The sequence below is a fragment of the Archocentrus centrarchus genome, chromosome 23, assembly GCF_007364275.1.
Source record: "Archocentrus centrarchus isolate MPI-CPG fArcCen1 chromosome 23, fArcCen1, whole genome shotgun sequence".
In the NCBI taxonomy this organism is placed as follows: Eukaryota; Metazoa; Chordata; class Actinopteri; order Cichliformes; family Cichlidae; genus Archocentrus; species Archocentrus centrarchus.
In genome coordinates this window covers 18,772,246-18,793,691 of record NC_044368.1, presented here as the reverse complement: position 1 = coordinate 18,793,691, position 21,446 = coordinate 18,772,246, and the positions used below count along the sequence as shown (strand labels likewise).

At 41.3% G+C, this 21,446-nt stretch overlaps 1 protein-coding gene across 1 annotated transcript in view; it reads right to left on the bottom strand.

Moving 5' to 3' along the window:
• Positions 1–21,446, bottom strand: part of LOC115773816 (chemokine-like protein TAFA-2) — a 150,360-nt gene that overhangs the window by 97,489 nt on the left and 31,425 nt on the right. Inside the window, exon 2 of the mRNA XM_030720735.1 lies at positions 3,381–3,484. Within this exon, the coding sequence (XP_030576595.1) occupies positions 3,381–3,483 (103 nt within the window). The 5' untranslated portion in view covers position 3,484. The remainder of the gene's footprint in view (positions 1–3,380; positions 3,485–21,446) is intronic.

Sequence of the window (21,446 nt, the reverse complement as noted above, 5' to 3'; positions counted from 1 at the left end):
TCCTGCATGTCAGTGAGTGAGCTCAGGCTCCTCCTCCTTCTTCTTCTTCTTCTTGGCTGCTCTCTGAAGAACTGGATGGTGTCTCTTTTGGACATATTCTGGCCTCATTTTATCTCTTGAATGATAAGAGGTTTACAGCAACACAAATAACACCCAGTGGAAATTAGGGAGCAGCGGTGGCTATCAGTGTGAAATTGAGCACATGCAAGGTTATTCTGATCCATTTCCTGCCGAATGATGAGCGCCTCGAGTGGGCATGGCTGCCAATCAAAGCCACTCACATCAAAGTGCTGTACTCTAATGTAATTGGTGGACAAAGAGGAGAGAGGTATGTGCAATTTCTGTCACACTCACAAATGGACATCCTGTCTGGCAGCAGAACTGCCTGCACACCGCCAATTACCTGAGGATGTGCATTGTCAGTGGGACTCCCAGTGATGAAACATGTGGGTTGGTCTCTGCTTGTAATGTTGCTGAGTTGCCATAATTGATCTCTGTGGGTTTAGTAGTGACGACTCAACAACACTTTTAATTAAGCAAGTGGAGACGGGTTTGACTCATACCACCAAAGTAGCTGTTTCAATCCAATTAGTCCTCCATTTACCACTGTGAAATTTTATTTGTGATGCAGAATGGTGACAAACTCCTTTCGTAACATCTTGCATGAGAAGTGGCAGCCTATGTGGCAGCGCTCCTCGGTGCATTTGTTCTGTGTGCCGCCTTGCATTTGTCACTCTGTTTTGGGAAAGTCAAACAAGCCTCCGCGGGTGCCAGTGGCTCCCAAAGAGCGGAGTGAATGGATGGAATGAAACCAAACAAGCTTAGAGAGAGAGGAAAGTTATTTATGTCTCAGTCTGGAGAGGTACATTATGTTGAGCCTCTTCAGGCCACTTGATAAATCACACCGAGAACATGATGAGACTGAGACACCTAATAAAAAACCAAAGTCTCGGGATCAGTGCTCTCATTTTTCGAACGTAGTCCAGAAGGACTGACTGATTATTCTGCTACTTTCTTTTTCTACCATTAGCAAAAAGCATACCTTGCAGATATGTCAGTTTACAAGAGATGAAGTGCATGACTCAGCCTGTGAGAAAGGTTGTACAGTGTCTTCTGTGGCTCTTCAGGAGCTCTGTGAAATGGAACAATTTAACCCCTGACGATGTTTTCATTGTCTGACGTAGGAGCTTGACTCTACTGTTCTATTACAACAGTCAGCCAGAGTTAAAAACTTTGTGCATGGAGCTCCAAGGGCACCGGCATTCCTGCAGGTGTGAAGATCAAAAGGTTATATCATGGGAAATGTAGTGTGTAATATTTTGGAGCTTTACCCAGCAAGTCCTAAAAGTAAACTCTCATGACTTTGATTGCTTCTCCAGCCTATGCTCATTCCCAGGGCATCAAATACTGCTGTTCTGTTTGAGCTACTGCCGTCTCAATGATGCATACAATGTTTGCAAAGCGCCCCTTGGCATCGCATTTAAACCCACTGGATAGTTGCCATTTTTCAATGTACACAGTTAATGTTATAAAGGGCAACTGTGACTCAGGAGGTAGAGCGGGTCATCTACCAATCAGAAGGTCACAGGGCTGCTGCCTGAGATCTGCAGTCTGACCATCAAAGTACCCTTGAGCTGAAGCTTGAGTTACCCCTGATGCATCCATCAGAGTGGGAGTGTGTATACGAATGTTAGACAAAGCAGTTTTCTTGGGTATAGGAAAAAGAGCACTTCTATGAATGCATGTGTGATTGGGTGAATGAGGCTTGTAGTAAAAATCCCTTTGAGTGCTGAGTAGAGTGGAAAAGCCTTATAAAAGCACGAGTCCATTTCCCATTTAAAGCAGCTTGTTTTAACTCAACAGCAATCTTAAACCTGACCAGCGAGTCAAGTGAGTGCAAACAAAACAGCAAAAACAAAGGGAAAAACACAAAGCTTCCAACTGGGATACAAGCCAGTCTCCTGGCTGACAATCTCTTGACTTACTCCACTGTTAAGCCTCCAGTTTCCTGACGCAGCCTTTGCTCTTTAAAAGAGGCCAATTATCTCCTGATACACCAGCTGTGGCATCCAATTTTACAACCAGAGCATAAAGGCTCCAACTCAAAGCACAGCTTGAAATGCCAGCGGCATCTACAGAACATCAGTATTTGAGATCCTGGGAAGAGAATGCAGTGGCTTGCTCAGAGGTAGCTACTTCAGTCCATATGGCACTGATGAAAGCGATTTAACGAACACTGCTCCCATTATTTGAGACATATTATTAGAAAACTTCAATATAATCCCAACAATCATTGTATCTTAGGGATAGCTGGTACAACTAGAGTGACGTAACAATCACAGCATCAGTAACCAGTGGTCAATCCAACCACCTATGCTGGGGTCGCTGTCAGCAGGCTGCAGCAGACACTCCTGATTCGACCTGCCAACACAATAATGATTGTGGAATGCATAGATTTATAGTGAAAGTAAATACCACGCTAGAGTTCTTCCTTGCTCTCTTGCTGTCCCTGGTGCTGTTCGTGGTTGTGCCACATACATCGTGATGTCGTAACATCGCAAAATCACTGAGCTAACAATGGAAGAATTCCGTTAATTAGCTACCTTTTTTGTTTTTGATATTAAATAAATTTGCTCAGCTCCCACTCCAGCCTCAAATTAGGTTTTCTTCATGTTACTTCTCTGCACTGTGCAGAAGCTACTAGTCCTGCCATCTGCTTCCACATTCAGAGGGAAGATCCAGCTGTCTAATCACCCTAAAAAGAAAGTGTGCTGTGGAAACGTAACACCTCCAGGTCACAAACACAAAACTTTTCAGGGAAGTGATAAAAATCTTGTATCCAGCATATTTCCATATTTATAGATTTTAGCTTTTAGAATGAGGGACAATGATAAGAAAGCAATGTCACACAGTCAGTGTTGTTTTGTATTCATCTCAAATTGTTGGTGAAAATACTCTTTGCTTGCCTGCTGGTCCGCACAGTGGCACTGTATCGTGCAGTCAATGGGCAGCATTAACCTTTAATTAAGGATAAAACAAAAGCTGTAAAAAACAATAGGATTTTTATAAATATATTCCTTTTTACAAAAAAATAATATATCACTGATTGAATCAGAATTGTTTTCTGTGTCAATGTAAAGCTAAAGCCACTGGCACCAACCTGTGTGCCCATAACAAACAATGTGCCAGTTCCTTCTTGTATTGCCACCTTGCTGATACACTGATATGCATGTACTTCAATGAGACACGTTTCCAGAGGCGTGAGCATCCAGATGTTGGTCCGACCAGTGATATCCAGCCGTTCAGCACTGTAGAGCTGAAGGACAAACACTTCAGGAGCGAGGTAAAACCACATGCTGCTTTTGTTTCTGTGGCCTCACCTGTTGCTGCTTCTGTTGGTACAGACATCTCCCAGACACTCATGACAAGCACCATTAGAAGTAGAGCCCCTTTGCTTCCGATCTGCGGGTATGGCTCACTCATCCTTGGTAAAGAGGAGAGAAGAGAGGAGAGTTACCACAAGTAAGTCATTTATTACAGCAGGAGTTTCAAACGATAGATAGATAGATAGATAGATAGATAGATAGATAGATAGATAGATAGATAGATAGATAGATAGATAGATAGATAGATAGATAGATAGATAGATAGATAGATAGATAGATAGATAGATAGATAGATATGCCATTAACACACATTAAGCCATTGATTTATACACATTTACCATACAAAAGCATCTTTTATCATCTGTGTTAGCTCTCCTCCTTTCTTCATCCTTTAGCTTGTCTGAATGCATATTTGCTCATATAAAGCAGGGATAGAGGCTATTATCCTCCTCCTTGCTTCTCAAAATAAACTACAGCTGTGTGAAAGCACCCCAGATCACTGTCTCCAAATTCTCTCTTTCTTCCCCTGCAGCGTCCCTCCCGCTCAGATGAACAGAAGGTGAAGGCTCTCTGCTGCCCCAGCAGGCTTCAGTAAACCTCTGTAGGCTCTACAGCAGAGTGGAGAGCGAGCAGGTCACAGTGGCTATTCCATCCCTCCGCAGTGCCTTTTTCTCTGCACTCCCTCTCCCTAATGAAGTGTGGTGGAGCCAAGGCCACACTGCATAAACCATCTGGCACAGTGTGTTATCGCTAACAGACAATGATCAAATTTCAAACGGGGATGCGGGAGCGGCACGGTAATTACTGGAAGAGGCATAGTATCGTATGGCGGGAGGGTACAAAGTTACAAGCTGCGTTTACGCCTTATTTACCACCTCCCACCTCTTATCTGGCTGCCGCATTGACATATAGATTGGCTAAACCTCATTGGGGATCTCAGATTATTTGTGTAATTAAGTTTATTTTTGCAAAGCAAACATGACCTTTTAGCAAGGTTTTGTTATAGCGCTCAGTGTCACACAGGAATTAGTATTGAGTGGTGTGCTGCTCTGGCAATAAAGCACAGACAGAACTCCCATGTTTAATGTGCCCTTTAAAGATATAAATAGATGCCTGTCATCGGGACATGTAGGCAGTGGCGGTATGGGGAACACAAGCAGAACTCTTCCTAAATAATTCTTTAAAGATTTATGTATTTATTTATTTATTTCACTAGACGCTGATGGCTCCTGGATGTCGTTAATGGCTTCATTTATTGAAATTCGACTTAAAGTTCATGAATAGTTATGCACCACATTTGTTATTGGCTTCAAAGAGGCTAAATATTTTGGGAAATACTAATTGCTACCCAAAGCCGTCATAGCGACAGCACGACTCCAGGAGGTCACTGGGAGGGAGGAAGTTATTTGAAGAGCTGTGGCTTGATTATGTAACTCCTTTCAGGTTTTTTTTGCAGGGATTAAACAAGATGCATCGTGTTAATTTGCGAGTTTAAAGATGGTAAGTACCATCCAACTCTAGAGAAAGGAAAATGACAGGAAAGTGAAGGAAGAGCAGACGGATGAAAAAATAATTCCAGTAATCTTATAATTACCCAGATAACTGTATCTGAAAGACTTGAAGCCAAGAGTGCAAACGCAGCAGATGTGACAGAGGAGTCCAAAACACAGCTCCATGCAGTGGACACAATAAAGCACCATTCTTTCTCTTTTGATTCCCAGGCCCTCAAACTAATGATCATGTTTCTACAATCTGAAACAAGCCATGTTAGCATTCCTGCGATGACATAAAGGTGTCTGTACTACAAAATAAATGCATATGCCATTTTCCCCTTTAAGAGCTAGCGGGAGTGTAGAAGCTACAGAGATTCATATTCTCCATAGGAAGTTTGATTCTGAGCCATAATCGTGTTACCATCCAAAGACCAACCAAAGAAGCACTATGAGCTACAAAGTTGTGGTATGTGCTCCTGTATCTACCTTGTTTTAACAAAAACACATTTTATTTGCAATGTTGCAAAAAAAAAAAAAAACTCCACCCAAAATCTTAAAGCAGCAATGTGTCTGATTGGTGGAGGTCACTGTTACTGTGGAAACATTGCTTAGTGAGTGCTAAACTTCAGAAACCACCTGGGCAACAATTGCGGTCCGAAACAAAGCGCTGTATCGCATCAATAACTAGGCTATACTTTACTCTACAGACACACACACACAGCACAATAAAAGCATATTCAAAACTAATTATACCTCACTATTATTAACCATATAAACACTAAGATAATGAAGTCATTTGCTGTGGAATCAGGGATTTGCAGTGGGTTATGGGATTATGAGGACTTCCCCTACCTTTACAAGTAATTATATACATATTCCTGTGCCTTTGACTTTATTTTCTGAATCAAATCTAATCTTTTTATGCTCATATTTCACATTATAGCTGGTTGGCTTGGTTCAAGGCTTATAACTCTTTAATATGAGGATTTTCTGAAATGTCAATGGAGAAAATAAAAGGAAAATTCACTTCAGAAACAGCCCTATAAGGTCACCACAAGGAAGAAACTAACAACGACTATAGTAAAGGTTAGAGGTTCATCATGGTATGGCTGCCAATACACACAGCTTATCAGTGTGCAGAGCTTCCTCTCCATCTTCCATAACTATAGGTCGTAATAGCCACAACCTCTGGTGTAATTTGATGAGGAGGACAGTCTCTCTATGTGATAAGGTGTTGGAATTTTCTTTTATTTGGGTTGTCATTTCCCATGCTGCCTTGCTTTCATTAGATCTTTTTCGTTTCCCAGGACACTTGATGTGCATGCCAGAAATATCGCAGGTCATTAAGCCACTTATCCACAAGAGGAAGGATAATGCAACTCAAACAACTAAATGGACCCAAGGTGATCCTTTAGTTTCACAGTGGATTTTTTTTTCCATCTCCAATATGGCCATGATTGCCACATCATGACATTTAACAGTGTTTTCAGTGTAGCTACAGAGTGATCATGTGAAAGGAAATTCACTGAAATGTTGACTGCGATAGCCATGTACTGCAGAAGTGTATGTATTTTCCCAAATGGACCTCAATTATACACCCAGATACTTATCTTGGAACTGTGTGTGCTCATGTTCACCTTCACGGGGACAGATTTATAGTCGCCGGTTAGCCGGAGAATTGGAGGCCGGGTTGAAACGGTGGCCAGTTGATACTGCTGTGCAATTCACAGCAATAAGCGTGTGAAAAAAAAGAGTCACTGGTGACGGAGTGCAGGGCAGCATTACAGCATCATTTGTCGGTTGCCGTCGAAGGGTGCAATTCCATAAATGACACCTCATTGTACCTGAATGAGCTGCGGTGTCACCGGTGCAGCATTCCGCTCGGCAGAGCGAGTCGCTGGAGATTTGTTCTAGTTTGGAGCCAGTTCACGTCTTGACCTTGACTTGGAGGTCTTTTGGATCTTTGGAAAAATACAAAACAATATCCTTATATTTGATATAAACAAAGCATTTTGATCCTGGATGCATTATTAAGAGAGGCCTGGGGTACTCAAAGAATCCTAAATCTTTATCAACAGGAAAATTCCATAAGAGACAAAGTGGCAGTTTTCCTGCCCCTGCTCCAAAAGAAATATTCGTTCCCCGATGTGGGAAACACATATGAGCCAATTGTGTTGTTGCACTGAGACATCCACACAGTGCTGCATGACAGTTTCAACACTGTGGTGGGGACATATCGACTCGTGATCACAGCCAAGTGTTGTTTGGTGACATTTGTAAAGTCCTCTGATGAGATGACTTCGTGTTCACTCTGGATTTTGCACGTGTGCAGTGGAAGTAAAGCTTATCAGGGAGAAAATCAAGCAAAGTTTTTAAGATCTTTGTAATCAGATTTGAACTCTACTGGACCTTTCAAATTTATAAAACTGTTTATGTAATACAAGTCAAAGCGACACTAGTTAAAATGTTTACGTTAACAAGAGATGAAATGGTGATTTATAATCACAAACCTATGTTGTCCTCGCTGGCCCTACAGAAAACTTTAACATAGCTCATTGTTGGCTTTTACTGCCCACAATGTAACAGAGCTGACAATCAAGCAATCTGCTTGTTTGGGTTCAGCCTTCCAGGTGTCACAGTACTCACTGCCAGATGCGGCAGGCGGCTGTTTTCAGTGGCAAAGATCCGATTAGGCAAAAACCTGAACTTTTCTAGACGTTAGTTGACGAGGCTGAATGTCAGAATGCAGATCTCTGGCTCATGTGACGGTCTTTAACCTGCCGGCTTTCAAGCTCAAAGTCTGTGTGATGTTCAGATGAATCCATGTGAAAATAGCGCGGATCAATTCACCGATAAATTCACAGTGAAAGGGTCGATATCATGAACTGCCTACTGTGTCCTCTCTCTCCAGGCTGCTCCTTCATCCAAAGCAAGTGGAGCATTTCCAGTAGTGAGAACATGTCGAGGGCAAACTATCGCCTGTTGTTAGCTGCATGTCAGAGAGGACACATTTGGACAAAGTCCTGAACTGATACACGAGCTTGGCAGTTATCTTGAGAGCTTCAGGTAGTAGTTAGGTACTAAAGACCAAACCAAACACACGACACCAAATAAATGATCGTGTTGCTCGATGTCGGCTGGATGTGTAATTAGGGAAACATTAACCAACACAATAATAATGGCCTCATGTGTTGACGATATAGTATGTCAGTGTTGTACAAATGAAATGCATTACAATCAATTTATACTTTATGTCTGGATCTAAATGTTTTCACTAAATAAAGGCTATTTTAAAAAAGCATAAACTTAATGCTTAAATGCATAATTCTAACACTGCTCCTAAAATCCCATTACATTTACATTTATTACATTTATGACACACTCACTCGTTCACATGAACGAGTGAGTGTGTCCAAACTTTTGACTGGTACTGTATGAGTATCCTACATATCCCACATATTAAGACATCTTCAGAGGTGTATTTCTCATTCTGTTTCATTTTTATTAAGCTGTGACAGCTCTGTACTCTTGCTTGCTTTTAAAAAAAATAATTAAGATTAAGACTTTTTTCCCCAAAATACTGAACTATTTGATTTAACATGATTTACAATTATAGTTTCTCCCTTTAATATTACCTGGAATTTCATTAGATTAAAACAATAAAGAACAATAAGGATAATTAACTTAGCAATAACCGGCCTCCAGTTTTCTTCCTTCATTTATTCATATTCATGTTCAACTACTGGAGCTTTCAGAGGTCCTCGGGAATTTATATCACAGCTTGTAATAAAGATTCAAATGGGCATTTTGAGAGAAAACAAACTCAAATTTAGACATTATTATCTATAGTGGTCAGAATGTTTCATTATCACATAAGTGTGTTTTCTGTATAACATATAAGCCTTTTGCCACAGAACAGCCCTGCAGAGAAACACATAATATATGCAGAAGTGAAGTTAGAAGGATAATAAATTAAAAAAAAAAACAAATACTAAAAACTGGAAATGAAAAATGTATAATTATCCATAGATTGTCCAGAGCACTTATGCACAGTATATTGCAAGACCTCAAGTGTAGCGCACAACATACTGAGGAGAACGCAGACGGATACCTTTTATTGAAGAATAATGCATATTCTTTTGAGCAGTGCCATCTCCCCGGCTCTCTTGGATTTGTGCGCTCATATTTATCCAAATATTCCCTCCTTTCACAACACTGAAGGCAGCAGACCAACAAGCCAGCTTTAAAAAGGCTCCACTTGAAGCTTAACCTCAGTAACAAACAGTTGCTTCTTACACTAACAGGAAAGTCCCACCTGCAGTCATGCTCTTAACCTCATCTCTCTGTTGTATTGTGCTATCCGTGTCCCTGAACTGCACATGTCAATATAGCCATTCAGAAAATAATAAACAAATTAATCTAGATTTTACTGTATCATTTTTTAACACCAGTGTTAATGCATTCATTTATTTAGCCTTTTTTGCAGTTGCAGTGCTGTTGCTTTAATTAACAGTCTCCTGTTTTCACTGGAGGATTTTTTAACAGCTTGAAAGGAAAATAGATGAATGGAAAAGTTTCTGACAGGGCGAGCTCAGCACTGCCCGGGGTCTACTTCCAGTTTATTGCTGTCAGTGGTGAAATAATAACATTTGGTGTACTGTTGCCTAGAGACACAGTGAACAACCGCCAAACTTGACACTTTGCCCAATCATTTACTGTCCCTGCACTGACAGGGAGGTTAAACAATACATCAGATGCTTCAGGTTAGGATCACTTGTGCTTCTGGCAGCCATGCTGGGATTCTTTCCTCTCACCATTAGCATCATTGCTAAAAAAAAGAGCTTATCAATGTGTCCCCTCATCCACCTTTGATAATATAGAATATACAGCCTATGTGCCTGTCCATTGCACCCATACAGTTTATGAATGCAGCTTGCTAACCAGGCTTGCTAGTGTTACCGGCAGCCCAAACTCTAAAACCAGTGGGTGATGCTGTGATGGCACCTTTTTACATTTTGTACAGACTGCACGTCTGCACAGGTTGCATACCCTAAATCCTTCACTGTGCAAACAAATACCCAAACAAATGGAAACAAGCACAGCACCAAAGCTAGCTTAAGCTGTTAGAAATTATGACCGTTTTGAATAATTTTCATTCTCAAATACTCTTGGATGGTCTGACTTCTTCACAGAAACACCACAAAACACTCAATAAGCTGATTTTCTGTTTCTAACATAATTAACCAACAGACATTTTTACACTGATTTTTCCATATCAGGGATTCACTTGGCTGGTGGCACATTTGTGATGTCTACAAATCCTGTGTTTGTATGCACAGGCAGGAGAGAGCTTAAACGCTTCTCCAACAAGAACAGTTTCAATATATTCAACATCCCCAGCATTTCTGACTCCGCTGTGGGGTGGAAAGCTGGTATAATCTGATGCAGTCATGGTTAAGAACAGTGCTAAAATAGAAAAACAAAACTCACTATAAAGAGTGTTTGATTTGGCAGAACAACACGTGAGTGAATCAAGGACTGCGAGTAGATTCTGACCTATTTTTCCATTGTTGTCCCATTTGTGTCATTTATTTTTCTGCTTTGATGGGCTTGTACAAAGCCACAATACTTTCCATTAGCAAGTGAAGGACTCTATCAACCTTGGCCTATTAATAGCAAATGTTGTTTGCAGAGCAGGGAAAAAAAACTGAATTAATTCTTCACCTGTTCTGTGCAGTCTTAAGGAGATTGCACTTGAAGTGCTAAATAATTCTACAACATGTTAACCATGTGTGCAAAAAGCACCAAAATGGGTAATAAGCAAGGGCACAGAAAGGATAAAACCATTCTGTTTAGCATTTTACAAATAACTTAATCACTGTTGCAAATGTATTATTTTCCACTGTGCATTAACATGAAATTAATGTAGTTCAGGTGTGTGTAGCTCATCACACACCTCCAACAGAAAAAGATGTCCTAATATTTTAGGAGACAACTGTGCTTATCTTTATTTGATGCTCAGAATATTAACAGATCATTTGCATATAATTTAAACTATTTTAATTTAATTCTTTTTTTTTAATTTTTAATATTGTTTTGGTCTATTCAAACTAAAAGTCTGACAGATTTTGAAATTCATGAAATGCTATAAAAGATGGTTTTTACTTACATAGTGTGCACATTTCTCTTTAAATCACATCTCCTTTTTCCCATAAATAAAGAAGTACCTGAAACTTATGGAAAATAGAAAAGTAGATCCTAATCTTATCCAGATGAAGTACATACACAGAGGTATTTAAGAGGACACTAATAATTATTATAGTTAAAGAGTCAAATCAACATGTGGCAACACACATAAAATTAAAGAATAATTAAATATAGACTTGTAGATCAGGTTTGATTTCCACACTTTAATAATGTAACAGGACACATGAAGCAGGCATTAATGTGTTTTAAAGTCATCCTCCCTCGACACATGAAGCGACACATTTACGAGTGATTGTTCACTTTGAGGCTCGTGGGCCTGATGTATTTTTGTCTAAATATTTTGCTCTTAAGCAGTTTTAATAGTTAAAAAAAAAGAGAGAGAGAGAAAAGTTATCTTTACTTTCATGGCAACAGTAATTTTAAAAGTGAAAGATTCAATTTTTAGTTTTGCTCAGTTGTAAGCTGCACAAGGCGAGTGTGTAATCCACAGTATCAGAGAGATTGCAGGGCGGGCAGAGGGAATGTTACTAAACCATAAAAAGCTGGACTTCCCCTCGTCGTTTCCGCAGCTGGATTCGATACAGGGATTACCCCTCTCGCTTCCTCCTCCCATTCCCTTCCCCTTCCCCTCCATCTGTATCTCACTCTTTACTTGGACCGTGACAGAGACTGTCACCTCGGATGGCTGCAGGGAGCCGATTGCTCCATCGCAGAACAAACATCGCTCATTCGCCAAAACGCAGATGTTCCCTTCTGACAGTCGAGGAGGGTAGCTCTCAACCCTGTCAAGCCAAACAAGCGAGTTTGCCCATTCTTTGTCACGCACTCTGCGAAGCATCTGCCACAAATCCTGCTCAGTTCACTTCATAAACAAGACAAGACAGCTGTCACAGCCCTGTTGGAAGTTGATATATGAACTTAGAACTATAAATGGAGCCCTGCTTTAGCACACTGTCCCGACGACTTGCTAATCAAATCATTACCCACCAGCCTCCAGCGGAGACCAAGCTACTCCGCTGTGTGATTCACAGTCCAAATTCTGTCATGAGAGACTGGAAGTGGTTCGGTTTACTCCTCAGGCCTACACGCGCTCTTCTGATTATTTCTGGAAGACTGTTTATATCAAATCCGGGAGCTAATCCATATCAGGAGCTGACAGCTCTGTGAAATATCCACATGTGAAAGATAAATATATCTTAGTTTTTTCAGTTGAATCTTTTCCACCCAGATTTCAAAATCAGCTTAATTCACAAATGAAGCTTTGTTGTTGTTGTTTTCCCTCCTGTTCCCTTTAATTGCTGTCTAGTTGTTCTTTGATCTAATGGTTTTTCTTGCTTCACAAATTATGATTATGTAAGATCTACTTTGGATTTTAGTGAACACAAATGAGCCAAATCCATCTGCTTCCAATCGGAGCTGCAAACAGCGACACCGCGGAGCTTTTTGCCGCTCAGTCTGAAGACAAAATGTAATCTGTGAGTCACATTTAAGGGGGGAAACTTGACTTCGAATTTCACCAAAGAAGAAAACTAAGCAGTGCAAATATCAGCATTGTTACCCGACACTGACGCTGAGTGCCCTTTCAGAGAGTTAACCACCAGAACGACCTTCCGTAACGACACGTCGAGATGCTATCTGAGAGGCCGTGCTCATCAAAACCGCAACAGCCAAATGGTCTCAACCTCAGTTTTCCTTTGATCAAAGTGTCTATGCATCACCGTCTCTTGATCCAGTGTGCTATTTCAGTCTGTCCCTCCCTCAAATATTGCCTGGCAGGAGCAGCATCAGGCAGGAGAGTTTACACAGATCATAGTGTACCTCTCTAAAACCAGTCTCCTCTCTTTTTATAGTTAAGATCTCATAACACAACTGTCTATTTGCCTCCCTGTAATTGCTCTCTTAGCCAAGGCTTTATGAATTATCAATGAGCGCCGCTTAAATATTTTAGTAAATGTAAGTGGCAAAAATTTGTTTGTGGCACATTCATATATATATATATATATATATATATATATATATATATATATATATATATATATATTTAGATAGATAGATAGATAGATAGATAGATAGATAGATAGATAGATAGATAGATAGATAGATAGATAGATCAGCACTAATGTTGTAATGTTATGTAACTGACTACTAAGTTTGAGATTCATCTGTTTTGACATTGAGTCTATTTTTGATTTTACATTTCTAATTCATTTGTACTGCAGTCTGTCTGCTTATTGTTTTTATATTCAAACTGTAAATGCACACTTTAGTGAGTTGAAATTTTATTTAGATTAACTCCTTAAAATATAGACCAAGTTCAGCACCAAAATCCTGTTCATACAATTATCCAACATTACACAATTATTGCAAATGTGTAACAGAGCTCAGCAGTGGGGGCCAAGCAGTAAAAATCACATTCATATTCTCCACAGGGATTTTGATTGTGAGTCAAAATATGCAAAATAGTTGGAACCATCCTAAATCTTTGATTGGCTGCTGTTATCATGACAATAATGTCAGGTTGCTTACAAAGAGTGAAACGTTATAAAGTGCTGCTTCATATCAATAATTAGGCTATGCTTTACCACACACACACACACAGAACCCATTTTGATTTTAGTCCAAATCGAATATTTTTATGATTCACCTCATGACTGGCTGTCGAGGTTCAAGGTTCAAAACTCTTTTATATAAAGATTTTCTTAAACTTCAATGAAGGAAATTAATGGGAATAGGAGGGCAGTCTGTACCACAGTTAAAGTTAGATATATTGCTGGAAGATGCTTATTTCCAACTGGGTGGGTTAGCAGATCTGTAAAATGGCTACCAAACGACTAGCTAATATCTGCCCACACCTTCAAAGCTTGATACATAAAACTGTAATTCGTACTAAAAAAGAAGTATAGAAATGAAAGCTTTTATCAAGGTATGTGTGACCCTACATACTTACACTTAAAAGTTAAAAAGTTTAAAGTTTAGTCAAGCTAGTTTCTAGCTTAAGCTGAGACTGTTAGCTAAAATTTGAAACAATCTGTTTCAAATTTAAGAAATTTAATTACACTTTTGGACTCAAAGCAAGGCAGAATTTTTACTTTTGCACAGAAGCTTAGTAACTTGAGCTCATTTTTCCTTTTTCTATTTATTTTATTTTCCCCACATGTGGGTCAACCTGCCAATACAAGTTTGGGAGAAACAGAAGTCACTGCCTCTGCTGGCTTTGAGGGCAGTAGTGTTAGTTTCTTTAAATTAATAGTAAATAAGGAGAAAAATACATTCTGCTACATTATGCTGTATGTGTAGAGGTTTCCCACAAAGGCTGTCCAAAAAAGATGTAACATAAATGTCACAAATCTGAGCGCAGAATATGCAAAACTGGAAGATTTGATAGTTTGAGGAAGGACGTAGGAAATGAAGTCAAGCTGTCAAAACGACATCCAGGTCCACAGAAGGTCAAATGACGAGGCGACACTTTTTGTCAGTCCTTTTGAAGAGTTTATTAATATCACATTGTGGTGCCGCTGTGTCCTCAGTGCCACAGCGTGCCCCCTGTAAGTGGCAGGACATAGGTTTGATCCTTGTGGCAGCTGGGTGTTCTTTTGCGAGATGCCAAATCCCTCTGTCAGTGTGGATGAGCATGTCAGCTCAGTGACTGCAGAACAACATGGAGGATAATAAATAAATGATGGGTGAAAAATTATATTTATCCCTCACTGCCAGTCAGGTGTGTGGGAGTCAGCAGGAAGCTCTCGGTCTGATTTAATTTCAGTTTTGTGGGCCATAATTTCATGCTATTGCAGTTTCTAATGTGTCAGAATGTTTGATTTGATTAAATTCAATTGGCTGGATTGTCTTTCCGCTGTCTCGCTAACACCACAAAGAAAATGAATACTACTACACAGCATTCTTGCCAAAAGGTGTTGTTCCTATAGGGATAAAAAGAGGGGATAACAGGACATGGTAACATGAGTTTGAGCCTCTACGTGATCCCTCAGCTCTGCTGTCAGTTATAGGATGAGCCAGAGCTGAAACAAAGGCTTTGATTTAACATGTATCAGAATATTAAATGCCTATTTTTTTTCCCACATTGATAAAAAAAAAAAAAAAAAAAAACTAGAAAGACCCTGTTTCTTTTAAGATATGCTATTTATTAAATGTTTGACAGAGACAGCAAATAAAAAGGTGGATGACATGAAAAATCTCCGAACTAAAAGCAAAAAATTAGAATTTTGTAGTATTTAGATTTATCACATTTTATGCATTTATTTCACTTACAGATTACCAACCAACACATTACAATTCTCACCCAATTTATCACTGATAACAACTTAATGATGAAAATAATAATGCATGCAGTTGTAAAACTCCACTTCTGGCTGCCCACAGTTATTAGCATATTGGGTGGGGGTGGGGGGGTGGGGGGTCAAAGCTGATTGACAGTAGCAAGTATTAGCCGATCACTCCGATTTGGATATGATTTCACCTTTTCCCAAATAAGCCCTCAAACCACACAGGAACAAGAAATGTTCTTTTACAATTAAAAGATAAAAGCAGTTATATTCATAATAGACTATAGATTTTGTGTCCTTGTGTCCTTTTTTTAATCACAAAGATCTTTTGTGAGAACAGGTAAAAACCTGTTGGGATTCGTTTTGTTTCAGCGCAGCTTTACATTGTGTTTCCATATGCATAAACACCCGAAACACAATCGCATTACAGCTAAATCATGACTGCACCGTGGAGGGACCAACCACTGCTTCAGTGGCATAACTGCTATTCATTTCAAATTCACAGCGGGGCCGATCCTCACACGGGAGAATAGGAATACATTATACTTTGAGGTAGACCGCCATTTATCATCATTATTAACCGAACAGCCAGTGAGCCGTGCACCTGTACGGATAGTTTCTCCCCCTCTGTTGCTCCTTAACCTTCATCCGTGACAAGTTAAAGCTCCTAGAGGAGCTTTTGGCAAGTTTTCTTCTGTGGGAATAATAATAATACGGTTTCCAGTTTAAGAGTCAAAATTGATATAATTGCCTTTAAATCCTTGCTTTTGTGGAGCAGATATGTGGCAGGATTTACGCTCAGATTCAACATGGAGAAAAATGGAAATTATATAAACACTTAGCAACAGAGCCGCAGAGAGAGCAGAGTGCCAATCAAAACACTGTGATATTCACGCACACAGCTGTCAAGGCTGCAGCCGCCTCGTTCTTTGTGAAGCTAAACAGGCTAATAAAGTGGGCAGATATGATCAAGCAGCGAGTTTGTCTGAATTCAGATGAGAACCGCGCAGCTGTGAAGATTACAGCAGAAGATGAGGTGATATGTGAAGTTTGTAGCTGTTTAAGAGAAAAAAAGAGGCTTTTTTTAAATCTCATCCCCCCCCAACTCTGTCTCACTTGTAACTATAAATGCCTTCTTTGGTGACAGGCTCAGTGCGCTCTGCCTCAGTGCACTTCCTTTAGTGTGTGTGATCGGAAACCCAAAAATTCCCACCTCGGATTAGTTGCAGCCAATAAGCGTGGGGGAAAATGTGAACAGAGCTGGCTCTCGCACGCTTTGATGAGAAGAAAAGGTGAGGAGTGAGGTGTCAGAGCACGGGGGAAATCTATTTTTAGGTGTCTAATAAAACTTCTCAGTGCCACACCGACAACAGCAGAGAAGTTGACAGGCGATTATGATACTCTTTAATTAGCTCCCAAGCTCCAGTATATCTGTTAGCCAATTATCATCACTCTAGACCACATTTGATCTCTGCTACCCTGGCCTTATGTCAAAGAGCTGAAGAAATATAGACTGAATTTGCCTTCGTGACAAAGTTCCATCTTCACCCACTAAATCAAGGGGAGATGTCTGTCATGTGAGGCTGTGTGGCAGGCAGAGTGTGGACCCAAATGCAGGACTTGGGAGACAGGAAGGAAGTCAAAAAAGCAGCTTTGATGCTGTTACTGGCAAAAATACAAAGTGAACACAACTGCAGGACAGGAGCAGGGAAACAAGCAACCATGAGGGGAGGACGTGACGGAAAACTGAGGGCTTAAATATACACACGAGGTAATTAGGGTGAGAGCATACAGGTGGGGATAACAAGACAGGGGTGAGCAGAATCAAACTAATGAGACAAGGGGAAGCAAAACTGAACACAACGCACACCAAACACGAGACCAGCAAAATAAAACAGGAAGTAAGTAAACACCAAACAGAGACAGAGACTTGACAGCAAGACAAGAGGAGAGGCAGGATAACTAGAACTCAAGGACCAAAATCAAGAAACTATAGACTCCAGCACATAATCCAAAATATATTACAAGAAAAGAGGAAATCATAAATAAGAAAAACTCAAATCACTGGGTCAAAGACTCAGGACAACCTCATTCAAACAATGACCAAAGGTCTTCATCTCTCACTGTGCTTGTCAACATGAATGCAGAAGTCTTGGAGTGGTTAGCAAGATCTGAAGCACCAGCCTATTTAATAATTCAATCTGTACATGATAGCGTTCCATACAGTTGGGAAAATGCCATCAATGTATCATCCAGATATTTTCAGGAGCAGCAGAAATGGAGCAAATGTTTCACTGATCTGAAACGTCAGCTGTGAAGACCAACAGTATCTTTCTATAGCACCACTTTGCACCTCCGCTCAACAGTCTTGCAGGGAGAACACCCTTCCAGATGGGAAGAGGCAGACGGGCCAGTTTGATACATCTGCAGCAGCAGAATAACACCAGCATGCACTACAGGAACAAGACAGGGAACGTTCTGATTAAGGACTATTTAGAACTCTCTTGCTATCACAAACATTAAGCTGACTGCAAGAACATCACGTAATGTCTCAGAAAAGCACAATGTAGGAATCATACACGCCTAAGGTTTTCTGTCAAGACAGGCACCTGATCGTCAGTCTTATTAGATTGGACCTACTAACACAGCATTTATCTATCAGCACAAGTCACATTAATGGCGTTGGCTGCACAAAAATTATGACTACATGTCTTTGGTGCTTCTTTGCGAGTTGCTCACCTCAATAAAAACGTGATTGTTTCAGTTAATAATTTCTAATTTACAATGCAGTTAAGACATTCATCATGATGCTATTGCCAATCCATAAGATAGATCACTTTCCTTTGAGTGAAGGGCAGGGGCAGCTGCAACACACACACACACACACACACACACAAACACACACACACACACACACACACACACACACACACACACACACACACACACACACACACACACACACACTGTAGCTACACTTAACAAGAGTCTGTGTATGCAATGCTTGTATTTTATGGCAAATATAATATGCAGATTAGTTTCAAATGTTAGCAGATCATTTAATTACTATTATCTGTTACCAGTCCCAAATGTAGCACCATGCTAAGTGGTTTCTTCCACCACTTAATATAATAGATGATTGTCTGTCATGATTGACTGTCATGGTAAAATTAGCAGAGAGGAGGAAAAAGAGAAATTGTTTACTTATTTTATCTAAAAGGTACTGTATTCCTGTGTAGTGTTTAATGTGTGTTCACTCTTTGTGTAGATAGGCCTTCATTTCATCCTAATTTGAAACATCACTGGCTATGTGCAGGTCCCATAGGATTGCTGTCTAATGTGCTTTTGAATTCTTGAATTAAGAAGAATAAAATTTTTAACAGGGCAGCACGGTGGTGTGGTGTTAGCACCACTGCTGCACAGCTAGAATGACAGTTGGCAGTTGGTCAGGTAACTGAGGTTGGTGGAAATTGTTGACATTAGAGGATTAAGTAAATCCAAAGAATGATTTTTTTGTAAGTGCAGAGGTAATAGAAGAGCTAAGGGATCATGCACTAACAGGTGGACAAAAACAATACACTAAATGAAAGCTAACATTGCTGGATGTGTAAATATGCAGTTGTTGCTGACAGGAAGTACGGGAATATCTCCCATAAAAAAATGCTGATGATTGGTTTCAGTTAGTAGACTGGACAATAGAAGGTTTATTTGATAAAAGTGAGGAAACTCTGATATTGCTACACTGTATGTACAGTTCTATATGTGCTCAGTTCTTAAAAGTTCTTAAAAAGTAACTGTTAGTTTGGAATGTCCAGCCTGTCCTTATGACATCATAAGGACAGGCTGATGGAATGGAACCTTGGCCATCGAAGTCAAAATTCTGGAACACACAAGTTCACTTTCAGGGTCGCTCTGCAGCATTATCAGAGCAGCTGAGTTCAACTTTGAATATTTGCAGTTTTTTGACAAACTTTCCAGTCTGCAGAATAGATGTGCTATAAGGCGATAAACATCCTTTATCCTGCGGCCTCAGAGCGAAACTCAGGTGAGTCAGCTTCATAAAGCTTTCATATGGAGTCCTTTATCTGGATTTAGTCATTTTTTAAACACACCTTAAAAATCTGCCAGTGCATTAAAAATCTTTCAGACTTCTTCAAATGTAAATGATCTTTAGTGTTTTCTACAGTTAGGATCATTTCCCCTGGTTTTAGTGCAGAAAGCTGCATTCCTCTTTTTTGTCGTAAGATACACCTTCTGAATGTTATTGGAAACAGATCAAATGTATTTTCATGGCTACATTCTTCACGTTTTAATGAAATACAATTTCAGGACTCACTGACAGACTTCTGTCACTATATCAGATGCAGTTTATTTGCAGTGTGATGGTGCTGAGATTTCACAGCTCGGCTGTCAGAGTCAGTTACTTGTTTAAAGTGTTGTTACCGGGGCCTGCATTCATATTTCAGCTCAAGCTAAACAATCTGGGTGTTTTATGTTACATATATTACAAAAATTATACTAATTTTATTTTCCAGTTCTCCTCCGTGAATCGCCACCTTGTCGTGGTGGAGGGGTTTGTGTGCCCCAGTGATCCCAGGTGCTATGTTGTCCGGGGGCTTGTCCCCCTGGTAGGGTCTCCCATGGCAAACTGGTCCTGGGTGAGGGTCCAGACAAAGAGCGGTTCAGAAGACCCCTATGTTTGCAACAACGAGGGAACAGTTTACCCTGCCCGGGATAGGGTTACCGGGGCCCCACCCTGGAGCCAGACCTGGGGAGGGAGCTCAAGGGAGAGCGTCTGGTGGCCGGGCATTAGCCCGTGGTGCTCAGCCGGGCGCAGCCCGAAGAGGTTACATGGGCCCGCCCTCCTGTAGGCCCACCACCCGCAGGAGGTGTCGTAGGGGTCGGGTGCAGTGTGTGTCGGGCGGTGGCCGAGGGCGGAGGCCCTGGCGGACCGATCCCCGGCTATCGAAACTGGCTATTGGGACATGGAATGTCACCTCTCTGGTGGGGAAGGAGCCTGAGCTAGTGCGTGAGGTTGAGAGATACCAGCTAGATATAGTTGGGCTCACCTCAACGCATGGCCTGGGCTCTGAAACCAGTCTCCTGGAGAAGGGTTGGACTCTGTTCCAGTCTGGAGTTGCCCTCGGTGAGAGGCGGCAAGCTGGGGTGGGTATTCTTGTATCCCCCCGGCTTGCTGCCTGTACGTAGGAGTTTACACCGGTGGACAAGAGGGTAGTTTCCCTGCGCCTTCGAGCTGGGGAACGGGTGCTGACTGTTGTTTGCGCTTATGCGCCGAATGACAGTTCAGAGTACCCACCCTTTTTGGAGTCGCTGGGTGGGGTGCTGGAGGGTGCTCCATCTGGGGACTCCATAGTCTTGCTGGGAGACTTCAACGCTCACGTGGGCAATGACAGTGAGACCTGGAGGGGCGCGATTGGGAGGAACGGCCTGCCCGATCTGAACCCGAATGGTGTTTTGTTATTGAACTTCTGTGCAAACCACAGTTTGTCCATAACGAACACCATGTTCGAACATAAGGATGTCCATAAGTGCACATGGCACCAGGACACCCTAGGTCGCAGGTCGATGATCAATTTTGTAATCGTATCATCAGATCTGCGGCCATATGTTCTGGACACTCGGGTGAAGAGAGGAGCTGAGCTGTCAACTGATCACCACCTGGTGGTGAGTTGGATCAGGTGGCGGGGGAAGATGCTGGACAGACCTGGCACACCTAAACGTATTGTGAGGGTGTGCTGGGAGCGCCTGGCAGAAGCCCCAGTCCGGGAGATCTTCAACTCCCACCTCCGGCAGAACTTCGACAGCATTCCGAGGGAGGCTGAGGACATTGAGTCCGAATGGATCATGTTCCGCACCTCCATTGTTGAGGCTGCTGCTCAGAGCTGTGGCTGCAAGGTGGTTGGTGCCTGTCGTGGTGGTAACCCCCGAACCAGATGGTGGTCACCGGAGGTGAAGGGAGCCATCAAGCTGAAGAAAGAGTCCTATCGGGCTTGGTTAGCCTGTGGGACTCCGGAGGCAGCTGACAGGTATCGGCAGGCCAAGCGGAATGCAGCTCG